At 39.1% G+C, this 25,395-nt stretch overlaps 1 protein-coding gene across 1 annotated transcript; it reads left to right on the forward strand.

Annotated features, from left to right (window-relative positions):
* LOC109841149 (LEAF RUST 10 DISEASE-RESISTANCE LOCUS RECEPTOR-LIKE PROTEIN KINASE-like 2.5) lies at positions 322-15,136 on the forward strand. The gene is made up of 4 exons (XM_020410032.1): positions 322-340; positions 752-970; positions 1,041-1,951; positions 15,047-15,136. The coding sequence occupies exons 1-4, from the start codon at positions 322-324 to the stop codon at positions 15,134-15,136; spliced, it is 1,239 nt and encodes a 412-aa protein (XP_020265621.1).

The raw sequence follows: 25,395 nt of genomic DNA on the forward strand, positions 1-25,395 counted from the left end.
TCGCCAAACGCAGAGGTCGGAACCCTGTGACGCAGAGTTGGAACCGCCAAAACGCCAAGGTCGGAACCCCCCTAAACGCGAGCTTTCCTGCTCGAGCTCCACCTGAGGCCACGCCTGGGGATCGCCGTCGACTTCGCCTGAGTCGACATCCACGCTCGTCGGAGCTCCTCGCCGGCGCTCCTCATCGGAAATGAGGTTTGATCTACACCCTCATCCTAACATATATAATCACAACTTGCGACATGTCGATATTTGCAGCCAAGGCTTGATTTAAAAAGCTTTTCGTATTGAATAACTCATTTTGATTCCTTGCCTGACACAATGATAGCTCAGCATAGTGGTATATAAATTGAAGCAGAATGAAGAATAATTTATATTCGATGTTTGTCAGCATGTCCCTTATGTCATTAAGCTATACTTTTTTTTTGGGTGAGTCATTAAGCTATGCTTTAAGAAGCCTAAATTAGACTAATACAAATATTTTTAATATCTGTTGAGTATAACTTGATCCAGAGCGAAATTAAACTTATTGGTCTGCTTTGACAAACTATCATTATTTGCTTGGTGGCATGTCTAACTTGTTTTTTTCATAAACAATAATTATAGTCATAATATAGTTGTAATTAAGCAGAACTTTCGAAAGTTTTTTTTTTTTTTTTCCTTTTCGTTAACAACTGAGGGGAAACCTTTAGACATAAAACAGTATCGGGTACTAAACTTTTGACTGTTTATTTCTCCTCTCTTTTCTCAGGTATATCCATTGGAACAGCAAGCTTTCTCATAGGAAGCTTGCTTTTTATTCTTTTGTTTCGCCGGCAGAAAATATCTTATGGACTACTTTCTTGGAAGAAGAAAGCAAAGCATGCCCAAACAATTGAAGCCTTTCTGAAAAAATACCATTCTCTAGCTACAAAACGTTATGCATACTCTGATATAAAGAAAATAACCAAGTCATTTAGTGAAAAACTAGGTCAAGGTGGTTATGGCAGTGTTTACAAGGGTAAATTGTTTGATGGCAATCTAGTGGCGTGAAAAACTAGGTCAAGGTGGTTATGGCAGTGTTTACAAGGGTAAATTGTTTGATGGCAATCTAGTGGCCGTGAAGGTCTTGGATGAAACTAAAAGTAACGGCGAGGACTTCATCAATGAGGTAGCTGCCATTGGAAATACTTCTCATATAAATATCGTCACTCTAAGAGGATTTTGTGTTGACGGGTCAAAACGAGCACTGATCTATGATTTCATGCCCAATGGTTCTTTAGAGAAGTATATATGCTCAATGAAGAAACCTATGGGAGAAGCTTCAATAGGATGGGAAAAGTTGTACGAGATAGTAGTTGGTATAGCTCGAGGGCTAGAATACTTGCATCGAGGATGTAACAATCGAATTGTTCATTTTGACATCAAGCCTCACAATATCCTACTAGACAAAGATTTCTGCCCAAAGATTGCAGACTTTGGAATGTCCAAACTGTGCCCTCCACAACAAAGTATAGTATCGATGTATGGAGCTAGAGGAACCATAGGTTACATTGCTCCCGAAGTATTTTCGAGAAGTTTTGGTGTTGTCTCTAGTAAGTCTGATGTTTATAGCTACGGCATGATGATTCTTCATATATTTGAAGGCAAAAATAGCACAAATACAAGATTCGAGAGCAATAGTGAAGCTTACTTTCCTCAATCGATTTATCAGCACATCGACAATGCGGATTATCTTAAAGAAATCGGAGTAACGAATGAGACTGAAGAAATTGCAAGGAAGATGTTGATCGTTGGATTTTGGTGCATACAAACTATGCCAGGCGACCGACCCTCAATGACTAGGGTGGTTGATATGCTGGAAGGAGACACGGATGAATTGTCAATTCCACAGAAGCCAGTCCTAGCATCTCCTTTGGATTCGATACCAGATCCTGCATTGCATCCTCTGCTTGAAATTTACAAGTTAGAGGTATATTTCACTTATACTCCCTTTAAAAGAGGGAGTTGTGAAAAAACTTTCTATGGACTATATTATCCCTATTCCTTTTTTATATTACATTCTAATCCTAACTAAACTAAATTAATTATTATTGTTAATTAATTATATTATATATCGTCACTTCGAGTTTGTCTAACTTGGTCCCTAAAACTTCCAATGTTATTGTAAAATTATCCATCATATTAATTATTACTAATTACTAATGTATAATAATATATTAATAGGCAAATTGCATGTTAATAAATTATTTATGGAAAGAGTAGAAAACATAGAATTGTTCTAAAATTGTAACATGACACTCATTTAGGAAAATTACAAAGAGTATTTTTGCATTAGGTAACAGGACAAAATGTACAAACATGTAATTTTAGAAAATATTGTGGAAAAACTTTCTATAAGCTATATTACCCCTATTCTTTTTTGATATTGCATTCTAATCCCAACTAAACTAAATTAATTATTATTGTTAGTTAATTATATTATATGTCACTTCAAGTTTGTCCAACTTAGTCCCTAAAATTTTCAATGTTATTGTAAAACTCTACATCATATTAATTATTACTAATGTACAATAATATATTAATATGAAAATTGCATGTTAATAAATTATTTATGGAAAGAATAGAAAACATAGAATTGTTCTAAAATTATACCCTGACACTCATATAGGAAAATTATAAAAGCTTTCTATGGACTATATTACCTCTATTCTTTTTTGATATTACATTCTAATCCTAACTAAACTAAATTAATTATTATTGTTAATTAATTATATTATATGCCGGCCACTTCGAGTTTGTCTAACTTGGTTCCTAAAACTTCCAATGTTATTGTAAAATTCTACATTATATTAACTATTACTAATATATAATAATATATTAATAGATAAATTGCATCTTAATAAATTATTTATGAAAAGAGTAGAAAATATAGAATTGTTCTACAATTATAACATGACACTCATATAGGAAAATTACAAAGAGTATTCTTGTGTTTAGGTAACAGGACAGAAGGTACAAACATGTAATTTTAGAAAATATTAGGATATTTAACTGCAACAATATACAAGTGGAGGTGTATAACTTTCGTACTATAAATTAATTATAATTTTGTCTAACTTGGTCCCTAAACCTTTCAATACTACTGTAAATCTATACATCATATTAATTATCACTAATATATAATAATATATTAATAGACATTTGCATGTTAATAAATTATTTATGGAAAGAAAAGAAAACATAGAATTATCCTACAATTATATCATGACACTAATATAGGAAAAATACAGAGTATTCTTGCGTCTAGGCAACATGATAGAAGGTACAAACATGCAATTTTAGAAAATATTAGGATATTTAAGTGCAACAAGATACAAGTGGAGGTATATAACTTTCATAAACTATAAGGTATTTAAGTTCAATTAAGTCTATAAAGATTTAAAATATTTGTTAACCACAAATAATTGTATGTGATCCTATTGATAAATAATATTCATCATATAATATGAGGCCAGAGGCTTAGTGTAAAACCCCGTAAATTTGAATATTTTATGATAAATAATAATAAATATGTTATATAGTGAAAAATAATATATTTGATGTTTGAATATGATAAGAATTTATATGAGATTAATTCAATGTATATTTGTGAAAATATGAGTACAAATGCACAAAATATGCACAAAGGCCAAAAGAGTGAAAATCTAGGAATAATGACCAGTTATGAGTTTTTATGTTTTGCACACCGATGCAGTTAGAATTTGGAAAAGTGTAAAAGACCAAAGTTGTAGGTCTCTTTAACATATTTCCAACAAGTCTTAGATCACCTCATTCTGAGGTCGTATGAGAAAGTTATAACCAAAATACCGAAGGGGTATTTTCCTAGTCAGACTAGGTTTACTGGTTCGAGTCTAACAGGTTTGTTTCGGGTTTGCCTCTATAAATACCTGTATTTTTCATGAAAATTCCTTTCTTTTATCATATCTAAGAACTCTAACAGCCACCAAACCCCCATAAAACCTATTTTGAATTCTTAGAGAAGATTGGAGGCTTTCAAGTTGGGTTTTTGTTGATTTTTGGCTTTTGGAGTGGAGATCTCCTTCGACGTTGCTTCTAACATGTTTTCCTACAACCCCAGGTGAGTATCATCTCTACTAATCCCTCTCCCAGTTTTTAAAATATTTTTGAAGAGTTTTTAAGGAGTTTTATAGAGCCTAAACAATTAATTTGTGTATAAAAATTGGATCTTTTGTATATATGTATAAAGACTAGGTCTTTTCATGTTAAAGAGATTAAGCACGAATTTACAGAAGTAATTTAAGATCTAAAAATAATTTAAAATATTGTTTATCTGAATTTATATGTCTTATTCTTCGTTTTAAAGTTTCGTGCATGATTGAAGGTTTACGTATGATTTCTTGTGCAAATAATCATGCTTGTTATGTTCTGCTAAAAATCTGCTGCACATATATACTATTGAACTAGAGATTTGAAATAATTAATGAAATCAAATTTGAACCAAACTAATGCCAATTGAAAGATATGTGAATCTAGTTTTCAAAACAGAAAACCATACCTAAAGATAGTTTTTCTAGAGAAAGATATGCTCAATTTACTGATGATATATGCTGCAGAAAATCTGCTGCACATATAAAATGTTTAACAGGAAATTTGAAATATCATATGAACTCCAAACTGAACCAAATCAGTGGCAAATGATAGCTATGTGAGTCTAATTTCCAAAACGAAAAACTATTCTTAAAAAGAGTTTGTACAGAGAAAGATATTCTCAATTTACTAATAATATGTTCTGCAGAAAACTGCAGATGTGCTGATTTGAAATAAATTGATATATTACGTAAATGTTTTCTTGAGTTTTGCTATTGTTTGTTATTTTTGAGAGAGTTTCTCAATCTTGTACTGTTATATTATAATGATTAAGAGTTGTTTAATACCTGGGATGATGGTGAACTTCAGATGTGGACACGCACACCAAGATTTGTGCATGTATGCTATATTATGTTAGAATTGACACACTTTTGACACGAGTTAAATTAATAAACACATATGAATAATAATGTTCTATACGTATCCGAAAATAGGAAGATGAAACCTATTTGCCGCAGAACGATTGAGTAAGAGTATTACAATAGTATCGTTATTACACGTATCCGGAAATAGGAAGATAAAACATATTTGCCGCAGAACGATTGAGTAAAGTATTACAATAGTATCGTTATTACATGTATCCGGAATAGGAAAATAATAAACCCTATTACCGCAGAACGATTGAGTAAGAGTATTACAACAGTATCATTATTATATGTATCCGGAATAGGAAAATAATAAACCCTATTACCGCAGAGCGATTGAGTACCGAGCATTACAAAAGTATCGCTATAGTACAAGATGATGCACACATAGATAATTGATCAGTTGTAAGTTTAACTTCCCAGATAGACTGCCCGCGAGTAGGGTATTTTCTTTAAGAATTTGATACACCCGTTATGAACGGCAGATATATTTGTTTTAGCTTAGTTGGTATCCTCTTATATTAGAGCAGGTCACTCGGACGTAATTCGAGATGAGATGATTATTCTTTATGTTGGAGATTGGAGTATTTATCATTGATTATTTTTTTTCATTCATAGAGAGTTATATGAATGATTTGGTATATGTATGTACTGACTCTATTTTCTTATATACTCCTACCCCTTCCCCTGGGGAGAGATAGTGATGACCTCGCTAGCGCTTTGACGCTCGTTGTTTTCTCCCCTTTCAGGCAGCGAGTCTGGTGTACGGAGAGTCGCAAGTTGATGAGACTTCTTAGTTGTTCATTTAGTTACTTATCATATTTTGTAGTTATTGCAGAACTCCACATGTAGTTGATAAATTTCAGAATCTAGATTAATATTTTGTTTCATAGAGTTGAGAGCTATTGTGAGACTTTGTTTATGTGACTCATTGTATTTGAGATTCAGTTCAGACTCAGAGATATGTCTATTTTATTCCAGTTTGGCTCATTATTGATTTTTCTTATGCTTCTTCTGTGTATATCCAGTGTTGTCCTATTTCTATTTTTACCTGTCTGTACCTTCACCTATTTTTTGTTTCCACTAGAGAGATAGTGATTGTGATGGTGAAACTTGTCATAGCATGGTGGTTGGTGCTTGGCAGGTTTGACAATCCGGGTTTTACCTGGGAATGCAGCCTTGTGTGAACCCTGGGGCGTCACACTTAGCTTATATTTATGTAGTAGAGGAGGTGTGAAAAAAGTAAAGCATCATATTTTAAATAATCTTGAGATTTTGAATTTTTTCCATAAATTATATACATTGCTTAGAAAACTTTAGAAAAGGCTTTCGAAAAACTACTACAAAGTGTTGGACATCAAATAAACATTGGATACCTAAAATCTAGGATATCATATTACAGAAATCAAGGATATGTAAAAAAATATCGGGTGTCATATGAGATAATATTCATACATAAGATAGCATTGTAAGCTATAATCTAACATATTAATGAATTTTAAATATAAGAATTTGCATGAAAATATATGCTTAAAATGTGGGAGAGCTGAGAGTGGAGAGATTTGAGAGACGAATTATGACTTTTGTGGCTTTCGTGGGTTTCGCTTTTGGTTCCCAAACATGACCCAAACCCTAGCCCATAATCAAATTAAAAATGACTCAATTTTGTCGATATCTTCAAAAGGATGTAGTATATCACTATAGGAATTGATTTGGGTTATATGTCCTAAAATTTATCCTATACATCAACTCTGAAAATTTTTTGCTACAAGAATCTCAAAGAGAAATTTAATCTTTATTTGTGAAGGGTATGTGATCCTTCTGATTCACCTTGTCTTTCATGATTTGTAATGAACTATTTGACAAAATAAATTAAATTGTTCATTTTTATATTTCTCACCTTCTTATAAGTTTATGGAGCACGTAGTTTGGGTATGAGTATTGTTGCGAATAATAGATTCTTATAACTCTCAACCTAAATTTTTTAATGTTGTTTGACATTGGATAGATCTGAATTATTTGTTAAAATACAATCCATAGTGCATAATATGTATAAATCATTCTCATATTATATTTTATAATTTTTTGAAACTAGAGAGTAATCATTTTGATAAATCGATTAATTAGTTGGGAAGATGTAGAAAGACTACATATCAGATTTTGAAATTGATCATATAATTTATGTTTTCTTTACTAATTGAATTTGCACATTTTGACGAAGAAAATTATATCAAAAAGATTTTGAATATCTATAATACTTGGTCGTCGAATAAACAACAGGTGAAAGTAAACAATATGTGAAAGTGATTTCTTTATAGTTAAACAAAATCCTATATGACCAGATAAAACCTACCATTTTCTTTGATGAATTTAGTAATTTATTTTTATCATTAATAATAATAGTTTTTTTTATATTGGTCTCTTACATCATTGATATTTTGAAATTAGATCTTCAAATCATTAAATTGTTCTTAAGTCATTAATATTTTAAGACTTTTTTTCTATGGAAGACAAAATGTTAAAACCAACAATATATTATACATGGAAATATCCAGAATTTTTTAATATTTTATGATAATCATAAACTTCTTTTTGCAAACATGTTATAGTAAATAAATAAACTTAAAATAAATAATTTAGATATTTGACCACGTACAGTGCACGTGCATTTCACCTAGTAGTGGATAAAAATGTGAACATGGCCAAATGATCTAGTTAATAAAACATCAGAAAAAAGCATTTTTAGTGGAAACATAATTAGTTTTAGCATATGTGCGTCTACAAGAAGTGGTGTTTGCTGATATTTGAGCTGGCTAGCTGGAAAATTATCAAGGTATTAGGTGATTAAAGCTGTGTTTTTCTTCGCAGAGATTAATTTGTACCTGAGCTGCTCTTGTATTATACCGCATTGCGTCGTCTTTGATTCTTAACCTGAATGATATGTGAAAAACCCTAGGGGGGTGAATAGGGTTAAAGCTAATCTAATCCGATTTTATGCCAATTTAAAAACTTATTGATTAATTAATTCTTGCAAGAGATATATGAATGAGTTATGAGCAAGACTATAAATTACAAGCAAGATAAACAAGATATAAGCAAGAGCACAAAATAAATGTACGCCAATGCAAACGCAAACATAAGATATGATCACAGAGTTCGGTCAACCATTGACCTACGTCTCCGCTCCTCACCTCGAGGAGATCTCCATTATCTTTTCAAAAAGATCTACACACTCGGTTGTTTTATTTGAGTTAGAATTTTATTGTTCTCATTTATCACTCACATCCCTATTGAGCTTTTTATATTTCATACAATATATTGTTGGGTTGTGATGAGTGATTTAGTGAAAGTGAGTTTCATTGTGTTCTCATTCATTGTTAGAGAATAAATTATTGTATTTGAGCTTTATTTGTGAGTATCACTTTGTAATACACATTTACACCGAGAGGAGTGTGTGGTGAGGACGTGGTTGATACCAAGAGGAGTGGCGTCGGTAATAAAGCCTAGAGAGAGGTAGTAAAGCTGAGCACTTGAGGGAGGCAACACGTGAGGACCAATGCTTGAGGTTGTAGTTTGTGTGATTGTATTATGAGTGGATTGTGAAAGTTTTCGGTGAGCTTGAAAACCGAGTGTGTAGATCTTTTTGAAAAGATAGTGAAGATCTTCTTGAGGTGAGGAGTAGAGACGTAGGTCAAGGGTTGACCGAACTTCATGATCATATCTTGTATAGATATCCTGTAAAAATAAACAAACGATAACCACTAGGAAACAAATTAGCTATAAATTGTTTGGCAAATCATCATCAAAACAAAAGGGCCAACAATATGAAGTCTAAGCACTCGTCTTTCTTACTTTATCAACTGCCTTCAAAAGTTCAAACATGTGAGAATATTATCATAGATGATATTGTTATGTGAAAATTGCTTCTAGCCCCCAATTTCCTTACAAGCATTCCCCCCCCCCAAAAAAAAAAAAAATACTCCCAAAACCCCCAAAAGCAAAGCCACAATTCTCTGAGCCCCAAAACACAAAACCCAATAGTTTAAAACATGTGAAGACCATAATACTATTTCTCTCTCTCTCTCTCTCTCTCTCTCTCTCTCTCTCTCTCTCTCTCTCTCTCTCTCTCTCTCTCTTTATGATGTCACTGTGATGATTTAAAATGGGTTTTGGGGAGAAAATTCTAGTTCTCTCTAAATTTTTCCAACAGCGTCGACATCGGCGATGAAACTTTTCCGACGTTCATTCATGAGGTGAAGAAAATTGCGATCTTGAAGAAGGTGATGACGAGTTGCGATGGATTTAACGTCATCGTTTCAAAGAAAAAAGCTGGAACTTTAGTGACTCCCGGTGTAATTTTTTCCCCTTTTTTAACTTGCATTTGAATCTCAGTGCTATATTTTTTGTTATTTTATATGTTGTTGTAATTTTTTTTAAATCGATGACTTGAGATTAAAGTAGAGTCTGTAAATTTATATATTATTGTTATTTCACTGTAATGAGTTAAGTTGTTAATGTTATGAGTTGGTTGTGAAGGAAGTTTACGTGTTGATTTCGAAGGTTACGAGTTGATTATAAAGTTTACGAGTTGGTTATGAAGGTTATGAGTTGGTTGTGAAGGTTATGAGTTTGTTGTAAAGGTTACGATTGTTGGCCTTCTTGTTTTGATGATGTTTTAACAAACAATTTATAACTAATATTGTTTGTCTAGTGTTTGTATTTTTTAATTTATTCTAGGCAAACAATGTATTGGAGGTTGGATGGAATCGAGCATTCGCGATCATATCCATTAGAGGATGGAAGGAATATCGGTATGAAGCCATTGCAATTCAAGTTCAATCAAGATCAAGCTTGGGTAATTTATTTTTAGGTTTATGGTTTGTGTGTTAAATACTTTAAAGCTCAATATCATATACACACACATATTTTATGAGTTTATCTGTTTTGGGTTTTATCCACGAACAAAGTTTTAACAAACAAATAAATTTATGTTTATATACATATATGCTTGTTTTCATGTGGATATATAAGTTATTTTAGTTTAATAGATATGAAACAAATATACATTCATATACATATTTATATGTTTTATATTTATCAAATGCATATATTGTGCAAAACTTCATTTTTGCATAACATTGAGTTTTTAGTTTGTAGACTTCATAATAATATTTTATATCATTTCATTAAGTCTATAAAATTATTTTACAAAGTTTCAAAATTGTGTTTAAGTCAATTGTCAAAAACAAGTATGTTTAGTTTTCATGTTTTGGACTATTTTGAAAAATGATGAGTTTTCACAAATATGAAGTGCAATTCCAAAAATATTTTTTGTAACATATTTATTATCATGTTTATAAACATTTCCCAAAATTTTATATTTTTTGGAATTTATTTGCTATTTTAAAGGCACTTTAAAAACCTGCTTTTCTATTCAAAACAGGCTGATAATATGTTATCAGTTGACTGATAAAAGTATTCAGTCGATTGATAAAATCACCTAGAATATCAAAAAGTTTCTATTTCTTATTTGGCCGACTGACCAATCGACTGATGAGGTCATTGGATGACTGATCAGTCGACTGATGACATGTTGCTGGCCTGTAACGATCAGCTCATCAATCGACTGATGAACAGTATCAGTCGATTGACGGCCTTCCAACGGCTAGTTTTTTAGATTTTCTAGTTTCTGTTATTTTATCTTTTTGCTTAGTTTTTCTTGGTTTTTGGGATTTGTTTCTTCATCCTATATATACCCCATACTATTTTACTTCTAAACCACCTAATAAAATTGTTTATACAAGTTTACAAAAGTTCAACAAGGGTTTAAGTTTGTTTTAGTAATTGTTTGGTTTGTGAAGAAGTTTTCACAAGTAGAGGAGATCATCTTCATTGTTTGAGCTTCAATCTCCATCTCCACATCTTGTTTTTCAGAGAATAATTTCTAAACTCAACACTAGCTTTACTTTAATTATTTATTGTTTATCATCTTCATTAAGCTAGTGTTTACATTGAGTTTATATTTAATTTTCTCTTTGTTCACACACAACCATTGACCTTATTATATTTGCATACATAGTATAAATTAGGGTTGTGGGTTTGTGACTTAGAGTGTGAGTTTTCATTGTGTTCTCATCAATAGTAGATAACAAACATTTGTTGTAGAGAGCCTAATTGTGAGGATACACTTTGTAATACACTTGTACGCCGAGAGGAGTGTGTGGTGAGAGACGGGGTCGTCCCAAGAGGAGTGGCGTCGGTAGTAAAGCCTAGGGAGAGGTTGTAAATCCAAGCACTTGAGGGAGACACGGGCTAGAGACCAACACTTAGAGGATGTAGAGTGGGATTGCAAGAGTGTTGATTGTAAAGTTTTCGGTGAACTAGAAAACCGAGTGTGAGGTGTAAATGTTATTCGAGTGAGCGTTAAAAAACCCGGTTGTGTAGTGGATTCTCCCCGGGAGTGGGGAGCGGAGACGTAAGACGGAAGGTCCAAACTCCGTGATCATATTTTTGTTTGTGTTTGCATTGGCGTACTTATTTTTGTGTTCATCTTATATCGCCTATTGCATCTTGTTTATTTCATCCACTATATTGCTTACCCTTGTTTGCTCTAATTTGCTAGGATATTTTGTTAGTAAGTTTTAATCGGCATAAAATCGGATTAGATTAGCATAAACCCTATTCAAACCCCCACTCCCCCTCTAGGGTTCTTTCCTAGTGGCATTAGGGTCTAACAACGATTTGTTTGTGAATGTTATGAGTTGGTTATGAACCTCGGTAATGAGTTGATTGTGATTGTTGTTAACTAACCTTCACAACCAACTTGTAACATTCACAATCAACTCCTTACCAAGGTTCACAACTCGTGACATTCACAACAAACTCATAACCTTCACAACCAACTCGTAACCTTGACAACCAACTCGTAACATTCAAAACCAACACGTAACATTTCTTCACAACCAACTCATAACCTTAATAACAAACTCATTACAGTAAAATAACAACAATATATAAATTTACAGACTCTACTTTAATCTCAAGTCATCGATTTCAAAAAAAAAATTACAACAATATGTAAAATAACAAAAAAATATAGCACTCGGATTTAAGTATAAGTTAAAATAGGGAAAAAATTACACCGTGAGGCGCCGGAGTTCCCGCCTTTTTCTTTGGAACGACGACACTGAATCCATCGCAACTCGTCATCACTGTCGTCAAGATCGCTGATGTCGACGCTGTTGGATGAAAAGAGAGAAAGAGAGAGAGAGAGAGAGAGAGAGAAATGATATTATGGTCTTTAAATGTTTTAAACTCTTGAGTTTTGTGTTTTTGAGGCTCGGGGAATTGTGGCTTTGCTTTTGGGGGTTTTGGGAGTGTTGAAAAATTCTTTTTTTTTATGGGGGGTGAGGGGTGCTTGTAAGGATATTGGGGGCTAGAAGAAATTTCCCCTGTTGTTATTTGCTATCATTTATTCTCAAACTCCATAGAATATACAGTTTGACACCCTACTGATTGTTCAAACCTTAAGATTATTTCAAGCCTTAATAGTATAAGCTTCTCTTGTATATTCACATTTTAATGAAAGACAATTCGTTGCCTTTAACAATGAAATGTAGGTTTCTTATTTGTGCATTATTGTGTAAAGTCACAGGTCCAGATGTTCAGTCTTATGCTCCTTTTCAGCATCATTCGAGATGTAAGTTTTTATGAGTTTGTCATTGTTTGTTGGAAATTTTGTAATAAGAAAATGAATGAAAGAATTGCGTTTGACTTTATTCTCTCTAACTGCTTAGAAAAAGAATGATTACAACTCTCTCAACTCTCGATTACAATTTGGATTCCTGATTACAAAAGAGAAGAGAATGGATTTGATTCTCCTCTTTGTTTAAAACTGGGTTCTTCACGGTAGCGATGAGATGCCTCCCTCGAATGCTTGCGTCGAGTTTGCTTCTCGTTGACGATCCGAATATCTGTACTCACTGGAACAACGGTTTTGTCCGATTGATAACTCTTGACGAGTTTCGTGATTCAGAACAAACAACAAACTCTAGTAATAGAGTTGTTCAAACCGAAAATAATTCGGTTAATAGGCCAAGTATCGACGGTCTGGAGCTCCCCCGTTTGTTGATTCCCCAGACTGTGTAAGGAGTCAATCCTCTTTCTCTGATTCTGGAAAATCTGATCGAAAGATTCTCTCCAAGTGGTCAAGATCGGATCTCCCAAAGTCTCGCCCCGAACTCAGTTGAGTTTGTTGATATTTATAGGGGGATTAGGGGTGTAACTGACCCCTTAATCCGCTCCTAAATGATAGGTTTAGTTGCCTTATTAATCGGTTGTAAAGAGCGGTTTTCGAAACTGCATTGATCGTGTTTGAACAGGTCAGAACGCAGCATCTTGAAGTGCATTCTGCAGCGATATCGAGCTGCGTTGTGCAGCGATGATGAGCTGCGTTGGGCAGCGATAATGAGCTGCGTTGGGCAGCGATGATGAGCTGCGTTGTGCAGCGATGATGAGCTGCGTTGTGCAGCGATGATGAGCTGCGTTCTTCGATGTTTGGAGGTGCGTTTGGTAGCAGTATAGAACTGCGTTCGACGTCGGTTGGAGCTGCGTTCAGGGGCTGATTTGAGCTGCGTTTTGTCTGTCTTTATATATGGATGACACCAATGACCATTCAAGAAGGTCCTATTTAGGCCATTTATGACAATTGAGGCATCTCAATAACGCTCTATCAACTGCAGGTCACGATCTCCACTAAGATTTCTTTGCATGGTTTAACCCCGTGCTCCTCAGTGTGTCGAATATCATTACACTTCTCATCAGCATCTCTAATAGTTGCTAATATAATATTAGTCATGTTGTTGTCGCAGCCATCAAGATCAATCATCTCACATAAGCAGCTGTATCTTTGTTTGCAGCGGTTGAAGCTGCGTAGGTGATTGAATTGGTGTTGTATCTTGACGATGGTACGAAGAGATCGTTGATTTGTAATCCCTTTCTGTCAGAGTATTGCTAAAGACTGTCGTTTTGTAATTAGCTCTTTGATATGTGAAAGTCTTCAAATTGTAGCCTTCTGGAAGTCGTCAGATTGTAACTTCTATCGTCGGTGTTTGATGGGGGATCAGCTATCTATTATTATTTTTAGACAGCCCACAGAACCCCCTCCAAAGTTTTCAAAAGTTCGCGGTTGACTGGGACGAATTTTCGAAACACTTTGGAACCCAAAAATTTTGTTGATCGAATGCGCCTCACCATAGATTGAGTGGAGCGTCTTCGTTGACCTCATCATTCGTTTTTGGTTCATCCGTAATGACTTGTGCTTTAGCTTGTTTGACTAAGTTCGTCATCTTCAGGGAAGCTGGGCATTTCTGGGTTTATGAAAAATTTATCCTCATAGGTGGAGAGAACCACAAGCCTGTATAAAAAGGACTTTATCCCCAGCTTAGTCAGGAAGACGGCCTCAGAGGGATTCACTTTATCTTCTCTCTTGATCATATCGCCATTACTTGGAATATTAACCCCTTTGAAAGGGTTATTTATGTGATAGGCTGAGGTCGGTCATCAGAACGCATGTCCAAATCATGCGTTCTACTGTTTGAACGTGAGGGTGCGTTCGGAAGCTGAAGCCCCTTCTTTTTTTGAAAACGCGAGAATCACGTTTCAGGTAAGATTTTGCCTAAAATCCCGCTCTGATTTGACAGCTACAGCTGTTTATAAATGGGCCACTACGGTCAAATCAAAAAGTCATTCGACTTTTCCCCTTCTTACTTGATTTCTTAACAGGGCTCATGTTCATCTTCTCCGGCACTTCAACGGGGGAAAGGATTCGCTCCTAAATACTTCACCCATCTTCGTCTTCCTCGCCACGGTTGCCATGGGCCCCAAGAAGAAAACTACTTCTAAACCGAAGATTGCTCCAGCTCAGCACGCTTCTTCGGCTAGAGCCTCCGGTGATGATCAAATCCCCACGCCTTCGTCGCTGGTTTCTTCAACTAATGGTAAGGTTGAACCATTGGAAATTGGTTTGACAGGTCTCTTCGTCGCTGGTTTCTTCAACTAATGGTAAGGTTGAACCATTGGAAATTGGTTTGACAGGTCTCTCATCCCCAACCCCTGATTGACGATCTGTATTTAAGCTCAAGAGATAATTCTGAGCTAGTAATCAATTTTAAGAAAACGCATGGCTAGCTCCATCGTTCATAAAATTTCAACACAGGTTCAGACCCTGCGTTCAAAATCTTGGGTATAGGTTGAGACCCTGCGTTCAAGACTCCGAACGCAGGTCTGAACCTTACTTTCAAAATTTTTAGATGTGGGTTAAGACCCTGCGTTCAAGAATCCGAACGCAGGTCTAAACTTTGCGTTCAAAAATTTAGATGCGGGTTGAGGCTCTGCATTTAATGATCTGGAGGCAGGTATGAACCTTGCATTCTTGAGTTAGACTTCTTCTGACTAATTTTTTTATTTGCAGTACGCTACTCTAACGAGCCTCTTTCTTTCAACCACTACTTCGGTCATGCGGGAGGTGCGGAGAAAAATACGGTCTTCAGCTTTGCCTTCGAGTATCCAGTATTTCAGAATACCCACAAAGAACGGTCGAAGCTCATCACCCAAGCCTTCCCCGAGACTCTTAGATCCTTGGTTACGGATGCTAAATTTGAAACTGCGGAGCGTGAGATTTTAAAGAAGCCATCCTTCCTATTCGGGGATTCTGTAAAAATGGACCCCAAGCGAGTATCACTGAAGGTCGTCAATAACCGTCGTCTTTTCCTTCCCAATTTGGAGCGGATGTGGCCGATCTCTTATTATCAGTGCGCTTCTATCCCGCGGTCGATGAATTGGGAACTCGTTCAGGACCAAGGAGGTGTCGCCACAGGGCACATCACTCATCGAGGCACACATCCGGCCGGTTTCAATAATTTTATGGCTTTGAAGCCAGGTTTATTCCAAAAAGAGCATCTTGTCGGAGAGCCTGCTAAAAGCCAGGTTTATTCCAAAAAGAGCATCTTGTCGGAGAGCCTGCTAAATTGGCGGAGGTGTTCATTAGAAAATTTATTTCTGTTAAAGGAGAGTTCCCTGCTCGGGATTTCAGGGCCCCTACTTGGGTTCACTCTAGTGATGCGGACTGGTGGGCCTGTATGATAAATTTCGTTTTGGAGGAACTGGAAGAACCTTTGAGGATTTCAGATTTGAGAGTTCCAATAATGGCCACTCGATATGGCATTTCTCCGAATTACAGTGGACTCTTTGCTATGCTGGAATTCTACAACCCTCACACCGACACCTTTTTCACCCCAGTTGGTGAACTGGGCTTCGCTCTCCACGAAATGTTTAAAATTTCTGGATTGTCCTTTGGAGAACTGCCTTATGAGGAATTTGTTCCCGGAAGTAGGGAGTTGGAGATCTTGAAAAATGGTGCTCCCGAAATCTACAACACTTACTGGGAATTGATGTGCCATTTCCAGATATGTGCTCAAATTACTGGGAAAAGAGCAAGCGGTGTAAAACAAGGACAGTGGTCGGAGTATCTTTTCCGCAATCTATGGGACAAAGAAGCGGATGTGACTCGCTTAGCGGCCAGCATTCTCGAGGAGATCACGGAACGCATCAATGATGCAACCTCTCAATATACTTGCGAGGCCGAGGAGGATGTCTTCCCAGCGTTCACCACGTTCGAAAGCTTCCACTATCAGGCAGAAGTCCCTATCTCTGACATGGCTTTGTTTGCTGGTTTTCTGACTCTTTGGTTGAAGCGTTGCGTGGTACCCACAAGACCGGTGGACGCTATTACAATAGAGGTCTTATACCCTGCTGTTCTATTGGCCTATGGACGGCCCTTGAATCTTCTTTCAGCCATGGTATGCTGCTTACAAAGTGGCTTGCGGGAACTATCTTCCGAGTTTATTGCTGTCAAGGAAGTGGATTCCGATGGGAAGACTATCATTCAGACCCCAACCCCTCGGGTGCCGATGCCGTACATTTATTTGGTATCTTGGTTTGTGCTGCACTGCCCTCTGATAATGACGACTCCTGAGTTAAGTGGCACCTCGACTCCTCTTGTTCAACAATTAGAAACCTCTGAATAGGCTGGTTGGTACCAAGTTAAATTCCGTGAAATTTTAAGACGGGATTATAATTACGAGATTGCTTGCAAGTTTCCTGCTTTCGAGGGCGGCGCGTATGGAGAACTTCATCAGGACTCTCCGGGACCGAATTCTTTCACCATGCTTAGCAGGGGTGCCTTTTGGTGGCTCATACACATTCGTCCGGGCTATCTTATTTTTCGACAAGGGAGGAAATGCTTTATTGAACCATATCAGTCTTATCGCTTTTCTCGGCAATTTGGCTATGATCAGCTCTATGTTGGGAACCCAAACCCTACTCTTGCGTACACAGGTAATGTGTATGAAGGAGCAAGAGCTTGGTACTACTCAGTGGCTGGTTGTACCGGAGCAAAATTCCGACTGCCACATAAGACGCCCAATGCTCGTACCTCTCTGAGCTTCTGTACCTGGTACCAGGCCGCTTCTCAGGTTTCAGCCTACAATATGAATACTTCTTGTTTGAAGGCCATCCGCAAGTGGTATGCTTCGAAAAAGAGTGCCAAAAGATTCTGCGCCCGTGGTGCTAAGAAATATTTATCGTATGAGAAGTTAATTCCAGAGGATGAACGGCAGCAATCACCAGAGCGAGCTCCGGAAGAGATCAGGATGCCGGATACTCACGAGGTGGAAACTTCAAGAGTTCAGACTCAGAGTCAGAGTGCCACTGGAAAAAGGGCGATAGGGCCGGTCGAAGAAGCCAAGTATGACAAAAGAGCTCGTCGAAAGTTAACGCTCGAACCCCCTGCTTCCAAACTTATGTCGGACGCTCAGAAAGCGTGGCGTACCGAAGAAGAAGAACAAGAATCGACTGCCATGGAACTCTCGCCTCAGCCTGGTCTCCCCACAGTTGGTCCTGCTCTAGGAGGCCATGATTCTTCTGCTCATTCATTGCATGAAGAGGAGCGTGGAGATGAATCTTTTGCAGGAGGCGCAGAGTTTGTTCCCGAAGACACGCTTCATGATACTGCCTCCACTACCTCTCATGTTGAAGAAGACATAGTTCCTGCCCAAGAACCTCTAGAGGCTGTCCAGCAAGGCTTAGCAACGGATAAATCTCCTTCTACTTCTGTGTTATTGCCAATTGTAGGTGACTCACAGCCTAGCCCTACTACTGGAATCATAGCAAAGCCTACTGTCGCCGAAGATGCGCCAGCATTTCCCCCTGTAGGCGAAGAGGAACCTATGGATCACAGTGAAGGTGCAGATGCCACAGGTGATGAAGGCGACCAAAGTGGGAATGACGGGAGCAATGACAACCTGGGTGATGACAGTGATGATCTCGATGACTGGGATATTCCACCACCATTTTTTTCCAACAAAGCGTCAGCCTACATTCCTCTACCTCTTAATGGTAAGTGTCATTTGTTTCGACTTGTGACTAATCTTGATCTGTATTTAAACAATTTCCTCATACAGATCCTATGATTCATGAGGTGAGTACTGTCACCCCTCCTTCGACACAACAGCTTATGCTAGCGCCTGCTCAAGTGTCAGAGCCACCTCGCTTGGAGACCTCGACGACGGCTCTTCCACCGACGACTTTATTGACAATTTCTTTAGCCTCTACGGAAGTTGTAGACGTGCCAAGGTCATCTATCATGGGGGAACTGATGGTTCTGCAATCAAGTCCATCTCAACTGGATATTGGCATTCCTTCTCAAGCCACTACACCAAAATCACCTGCTGGTCTTCTACTCGGCTCTGTATCTACGGAAGTTTCTGTGCCGTCTCCGATAGCTGTTTCGAGTCCCACGGACGTGCCAGATTTTCTCAAGATTCCGCTTGACTATTTAGGCAGTCTCACTAAGAAAGTGATTGAGGTTGTATTGGCTGGCCGAGATACTTTTGAAACCTTCAAACCTATGCTCACAAATAGTTTAAACAACCTCAAGTTCGTGGGTGATACCGATACTGTTCAGCGTTGCTCAGAAGCCATCTCGCGCCTAGAGGCACAACTAAGGTTCTTGGAGGCTTTGGGTCGTGCTGATATCCAGGCACAGATTGCATCCACATTCGAGGATATCAGGGCCGAGGAAGTCAATAAGTATGAAGTCGCTCGACGTCATATAGCGGAACAAGAGGTCGAGGTGGAACATCTGCAGCAGCTGCATGCTCAAAAACAGGCTGAGCTAGCACTCTCCAACACTTCTTTAGAGAATTTACGAGAGAAGATCATTGTCGCTGAAGCAGAGTTGACTAGAATGAAAGCTCAATTCCAACGAGAAGAAGTCATCGTCACTGAACTCAACGTCAAAAGTGCTACTTCTCTGGTAAATTACCGTGCAAAAGTTAATGCCCTGGAGGAGGCTAAGAAGGAGGTGGCTGCTATGCTGTCTAGCGCGGACGAGCTTCGGAAACGGGCCGAGACGCTGGTTCGGGCTGACCATGAAGAAAAACTTTCTGACATTAAGACTCAGCTAGCTTCATTTAATCTGATGAATTGATGAACTTGCTTTTGTATCGTTATTTTGGTAGGAACAACACTTATCTTAGGTCACCTTGTTTTCCTTTGAATAAAGGTAGTGCTGCCGTTTGGCTTTTCATTGTTTCTTTTTCATATCGTGTTTTGACATGGAACAATGAAATACCAGTTTGATATTGCGACAACAACTATTTATTCCTCTTGTATTATGCTTTTGCCTTAAATACTAGAAGAATCCTGTAAGTGCCAGGAATGCAATATTAACGTGGCACGCTTTGTGGTTCCGTCGCTCTATTGTTAAGAGTCGACAAGTGAAAAGTGTTGCGATTGATGCAACTTTGGGGACCTATCGCTCTATTGACGAGAGTCGATAAGTTAGAAGTGTTGCATTTGGAGCAACTTTGAGGACTTATCGCTCTATTGACGAGAGTCGATAAGGTAGAAGTGTTGCGTTGGAGCAACTTTGAGGACTTATCGCTCTTTTAGAGGCGATTAGGTAAGAGTGTTGCGTTGCATTTGACTTTAAAAGTGCTACTTCCCTGGTGAATTACCGTGCCAAGGCTGGTGCTCTGGAAGAGGCTAAGAAGGAGGTAGCTGCCATGCTGTCTAGTGAGGACGAGCTTCGGAAACGGGCCGAGATGCTGGTTCGGGCCGACCATGAAGAAAAACTTTCTGACATTAAGTCTCAGCTAACTTCATTTGATCTGATGAATTGATGAGCCTGTTTTCGTATCGTTCTTTTGGTAGGAACAACACTTATCTTAGGTCACCTTGTTTTCCTTTAAATAAAGGTAGTGTTGCCGTTTGGCTTTTTATTGTTTCTTTTTCATATATCATGTTTTGACATGGAACAATGAAATACCAATTTAATATTGCGACAACAAGCGTTTGGAGCAACTTTGAGGACTTATCGCTCTATTGACGAGAGTCGATAAGGTAGAAGTGTTGCGTTTGGAGCAACTTTGAGGACTTATCGCTCTTTGAGAGTCGATAAGGTAGAAGTGTTGCGTTTGGAGTAACTTTGAGGACTTATCGCTCTATTGACGAGAGTCAATAAGTTAGAAGTGTTGTATTTGGAGCAACTTTGAGGACTTATCGCTCTATTGACGAGAGTCGATAAGTTAGAAGTGTTGTATTTGGAGCAACTTTGAGGACTTATCGCTCTATTGACGAGAGTCGATAAGGTAGAAGTGTTGCGTTTGGAGCAACTTTGAGGACTTATCGCTCTATTGACGAGAGTCGATAAGTTAGAAGTGTTGCATTTGGAGCAACTTTGAGGACTTATCGCTCTATTGACGAGAGTCGATAAGATAGAAGTGTTGCTTTTGGAGCAACTTTGAGGACTTATTGCTCTTTGAGAGTCGATAAGGTAGAAGCGTTGCGTTTGGAGCAACTTTGAGGACTTATCGCTCTATTGACGAGAGTCGATAAGTTAGAAGTGTTGCATTTGGAGCAACTTTGAGGGCTTATCGCTCTATTGACGAGAGTCGATAAGGTAGAAGTGTTGCGTTTGGAGCAACTTTGAGGACTTATCGCTCTATTGATGAGAGTCGATAAGGTAGAAGTGTTACGTTTGGAGCAACTTTGAGGACTGTAGGCGTCAAAAAACTGTCTCACCAGCGAGACAGTATTTGCTGTCTCACCAGCGAGACAGTATTTGCTGTCTCACCAGCGAGACAGTATTTGCTGTCTCACCAGCGAGACAGTATTTGCTGTCTCACCAGCGAGACAGTATTTGCTGTCTCACCAGCGAGACAGTATTTGCTGTCTCACCAGCGAGACAGTATTTGCTGTCTCACCAGCGAGACAGTATTTGCTGTCTCACCAGCGAGACAGTATTTGCTGTCTCGCCAGCGAGACAGTATTTGCTGTCTCACCAGCGAGACAGTATTGAAATGGTCAAAACTACCTTTGTAACTGCCCTACACGTGTCCATTAACTGCCAAGGGACGTGGCAAACATCGTGGGCAGAAATCACGTGAATAACTACCAAAATAACGGAGTTTGAAACGTGGGAAGGCAGTTAAAACGAAAACTGCCTGCGGTTACTGTTTGCGAGATAGTATTTACTGTCTCGCGGGTCGAGACAGCAAACACTGTCTCGCCCAGCGGCACAGGCAAAGTCCCACGAAAACAAAGATCGATAGACGATTTTTGTGTTTGTTTCTCAAAAGTTGTAATTTTCGCTTTGTTGTGTAGAAAAAGTCTTATAAAAAGATTATTCTTTCGAATTTGTTGTAATCGAACAAAGTTATGAATTCGACAACAAATTCAACTTTTGCTGAAAACAAACTGGCGACCACAGTGGGAGCCAGCGGCCTCGCTGCCGAGGCCGCGGTGTCGCAACCGATCAAGATCATCGTCAATGAAGAAATCGAATATGAGTTCGATCAGGTGAAGTTTGAGGAGTACTTGTCGTCCTCATCCGCGAAATCTTCCTCGTCTCGCAAATATAGGAAGATTTCGAAAACTTTCAAGTCTGCAGTGTCAATGAAGACAGCAGGTGAAAGTTCTTGACCGGATGTTGCTAAAGAATCTACCTGCAACATCTCTGCTCCAAACGACTCCACACCCATTCAGGAGTCGATGATGAATAGCTCGCCGGTGCTGACGAAGAGAGCTCATCAGAGACAGCGCCAGCACCGTGCTCGACGATTGGCTAAGGCCATGCAACAAAACGACGGGGTCCATTACTATGCGGACTTAGAGTCGAGGAAACAGAAAATGATTCAGTTGCCTCAATGGCAAGATAATCATATTTCTGCACAGCTTACGACGGAGGAGTGGACCCTCGTCAAAAGGGCCCGTTCAACCCTTAAAGAACGGATACAAAAGCGTCAGGCGAAGGCCGCCCGTGCTCGCGCTCTTCGTCAACAAGCCCAAGGAACCAAGAAGGAGACGGTGTCTGAAAGGCCACCGAAGAACCGTAAAGTTTGGATGCCGAAGATACCACAAACATCTGTTCCGGGCCCGTCTACTGCATCAGCAGTAAAACCCTGGGTTAGCCCAGATTTGTCCAAGTTTAAGATAACAATGGCGGATCGCCTCGGTCCTTCAGTTGACAATCGAGGCAAAGCTCCAGTCAAGGAAAATCCAAGTCCAGCAAATAAACCGTTAATGGTTTCATATGCAGGGGGTCATAAACACCCTCCTGTCAGAACTGCACAAGTCCAAAACGAGAGAATACCAGTTCACTCTCGTTTAGGACCTCTTAAAACTCCACACCCGCAAGGGGGTGGATTCAAACATTCAACTTTGGATCGCTCAGAGGCGACGACCAGTCGTCCTGTGCATGTTAACAAAGTTCAAAGGCAAAAGATAGGTTGCTCAAGTCATAATAACGACGAGCTGTACTATCAGAAAAACAATTCAAGAAAAAGGATTGTTCAAGGAAACGAGTCTCATTGTGCTTGCGAGAGACTCATTAAAGCAGTACTGACAGAATGCGGATGCTCTAAAAATAATTCAAGAGTTTCCGTATTTCAAAGGTTGTCCAACGAGGCGTCAAGACCCAAAATGAGACGTTTCAATAAGAAGAAACCTGCAATCCGACAAGATGGGTTCCCTGAGGTCACTATTAACATGACCAATAAAGGAAAGCAAAAGTCAGTCAATCCTGACCCTGATTTCTCTCCAGGAGGGAGAGTTGAGCGGGGTCTTTCTCAAAGGATGTTGCGATTGCAAAGAAGAGCCAACCTACGTCGAGATTACAAGAGAATGCACGAGGGGCTATCTTCGGATGAAGAAATGTCAGATACTTGTTCCGCCATTGCATCGGACGATACTACGTCTAGTGTTGGGCGAGTCAGAGAATCATTTGCGATCACGCCGGATCAACTGGCTCACATACTGCAGGAAGCGTTGGCTAAACAACGCGAAGAAATTAGAATCACGCCGGATCAACTGGCTCACATACTGCAGGAAGCGTTGGCTAAACAACGCGAAGAAATTAGAGCTAAGTTCAAAACCGAAATGGAGTTGACTATGCAGCAGATGCGAGACTTGCAGGTTCAGCAATACCAACCGGAGTCGAGCCAGAAGGCGGAATCCAGCCGGCGTAATGAAGAGGATGAGACTATCTTTGACGATCCTCTTCCAGATAAAGACAACTCCGGAAGCGGTCCGACCAAGTCATCCACTCAACCTCCACAGATCTACTTGAAGAAAAGTGAGGAAGAGGATAAGAAGATGCATGATCTCGAGAGCAAAGTCAACGCTCTGATGACAGCCCAAGAAGTGAAGAAAACGGGCATTCCATACCCGTACCCGAGGGAGTGGGACCTGATTCCTTATCCCCAGAAATTTAATTTGATTAACTTTACTCCTTTTGATGGCAGGGGTTCACCAACTCAGCACTTGATCTATTTCAAGTCGCATCTCGGCGCAATATCCGGGAACGAAGCCCTGATGGTCCGGTCATTCGTAGGAACCCTTCGCGGGCCTGCCTTCGATTGGTACCGACGCCTTAAGCCCGGGAGTATCACTAGCTGGGAGGATATGGAAGAACTATTCCTCACCAATTTCTTCGACGACGACACAGAAGTCTCAATTGGCACGTTGTTAGATGAGAAACAGAAGGATGGGGAATCGGTCGATGTCTTTGTCAAACGATTCCGAGACAAAGCGGTGAACTGCAGAGATCCACTCACAGAAGAGTTCATCCTACAGACATGTCACAACAACTTGTCATTGGATGTGTTAGAGGTGATGGGGGTTGTGCCCTCTAAAACTTGGAAGGAGTTGAAAGTGAGAGGTGAACAGGCTGAACGCTTTCTCAAGAGGAAGAACTTGGAGAGAGGTCTGCCACCAGCTAATAATCAAAAGCAGAACTTTAATCCTCGAGGCAGAGGAAGAGGGTCCACGACAGCTGTGGATGCACATCAAACGTCGCAGCAGCCGCCGCAACAACAACCGCAGCAGTCATCCTTCCAACTGGCGCCAAATCAGAATCAGCAGCACCCTAGGCAGCTCAAGACTTCTGAGCCTAGATTTCCGAAGGAATACTCTTTCAAAGATGATGAAGTTCCGGTCATCTTCAAATACTTGTTAGAGAACAACAAGATCAAGCTTCCACCGGTCACAAACCAAGAAGAAGCAATGAAGATTAATGACCCGAAGTATTGTGCCTATCACAGGAGGGTCCACCATCCGACTAAGACGTGTTATGTCTTAAAAGACAAAATACAAACCTTAATCGATGTTGGTATCGTGACACCAAAGCCGAAAGAGAAGAAAGTAGGTGCAAATACGGTGTCTATTAGCTTCGGATCGGTTCCTTTGTCCTGGTTTCAAGCCGAGCCAGTATCAAAGGTCAAGATGCAAACCATCAACGATGATCCTCATGGACAGCGCCAAAAGGGGCTTGTATCTCACACAACCCCCAACGGCGAAATCCTTTGGGTTCATCCGGATTTGCTCGAAGATGAACAGTGGACAACATCCACATCAAAGAAGAAATCAAAGGGAAAAGAGAAATCTTGTTACGGAGCCTCGGCGATTCCCGAGAAGAGCGATAAAGAGATAGCAGCTTTATCACTTTCTGATGGAGAACAGGAAGTGTTCGCTACAAGAAGTGGGAATGAGTATCATTATAAATATCCTGAGACCTCTAACCCAAATGCTACAACTAGAAAAAGAACCTCAACACAGAGAGGTTCAAATTCCGAAGCAGTCTCGTTTTAGTCGACCGATTGGACGAGACAAACCGGAAAGCTCGAACGCACCATATCGTTTCGACGTTATGGCTCAGCTGGCTAATATCCCAGCAAGAATCACATTGTACGAGTTGCTGCGCCTCTCGAAGGAAACCAGGGAAGCTTTACAAGAAGCTTTGGCTGATTCTGAGGTATTCCTC

The sequence above is a fragment of the Asparagus officinalis genome, chromosome 1 (genome assembly GCF_001876935.1).
Source record: "Asparagus officinalis chromosome 1, Aspof.V1, whole genome shotgun sequence".
NCBI lineage: Eukaryota > Viridiplantae > Streptophyta > Magnoliopsida > Asparagales > Asparagaceae > Asparagus > Asparagus officinalis.

Bases quoted from the DNA above. Each gene is read 5' to 3' on its own strand.
- LOC109841149 (XM_020410032.1), top strand. The intron at 971-1,040 runs GTCAAGGTGGTT...GTGAAAAACTAG, and splicing joins GTCATTTAGTGAAAAACTAG to GTCAAGGTGGTTATGGCAGT. The intron at 1,952-15,046 runs GTATATTTCACT...TTGGTTTGACAG, and splicing joins TTGAAATTTACAAGTTAGAG to GTCTCTTCGTCGCTGGTTTC.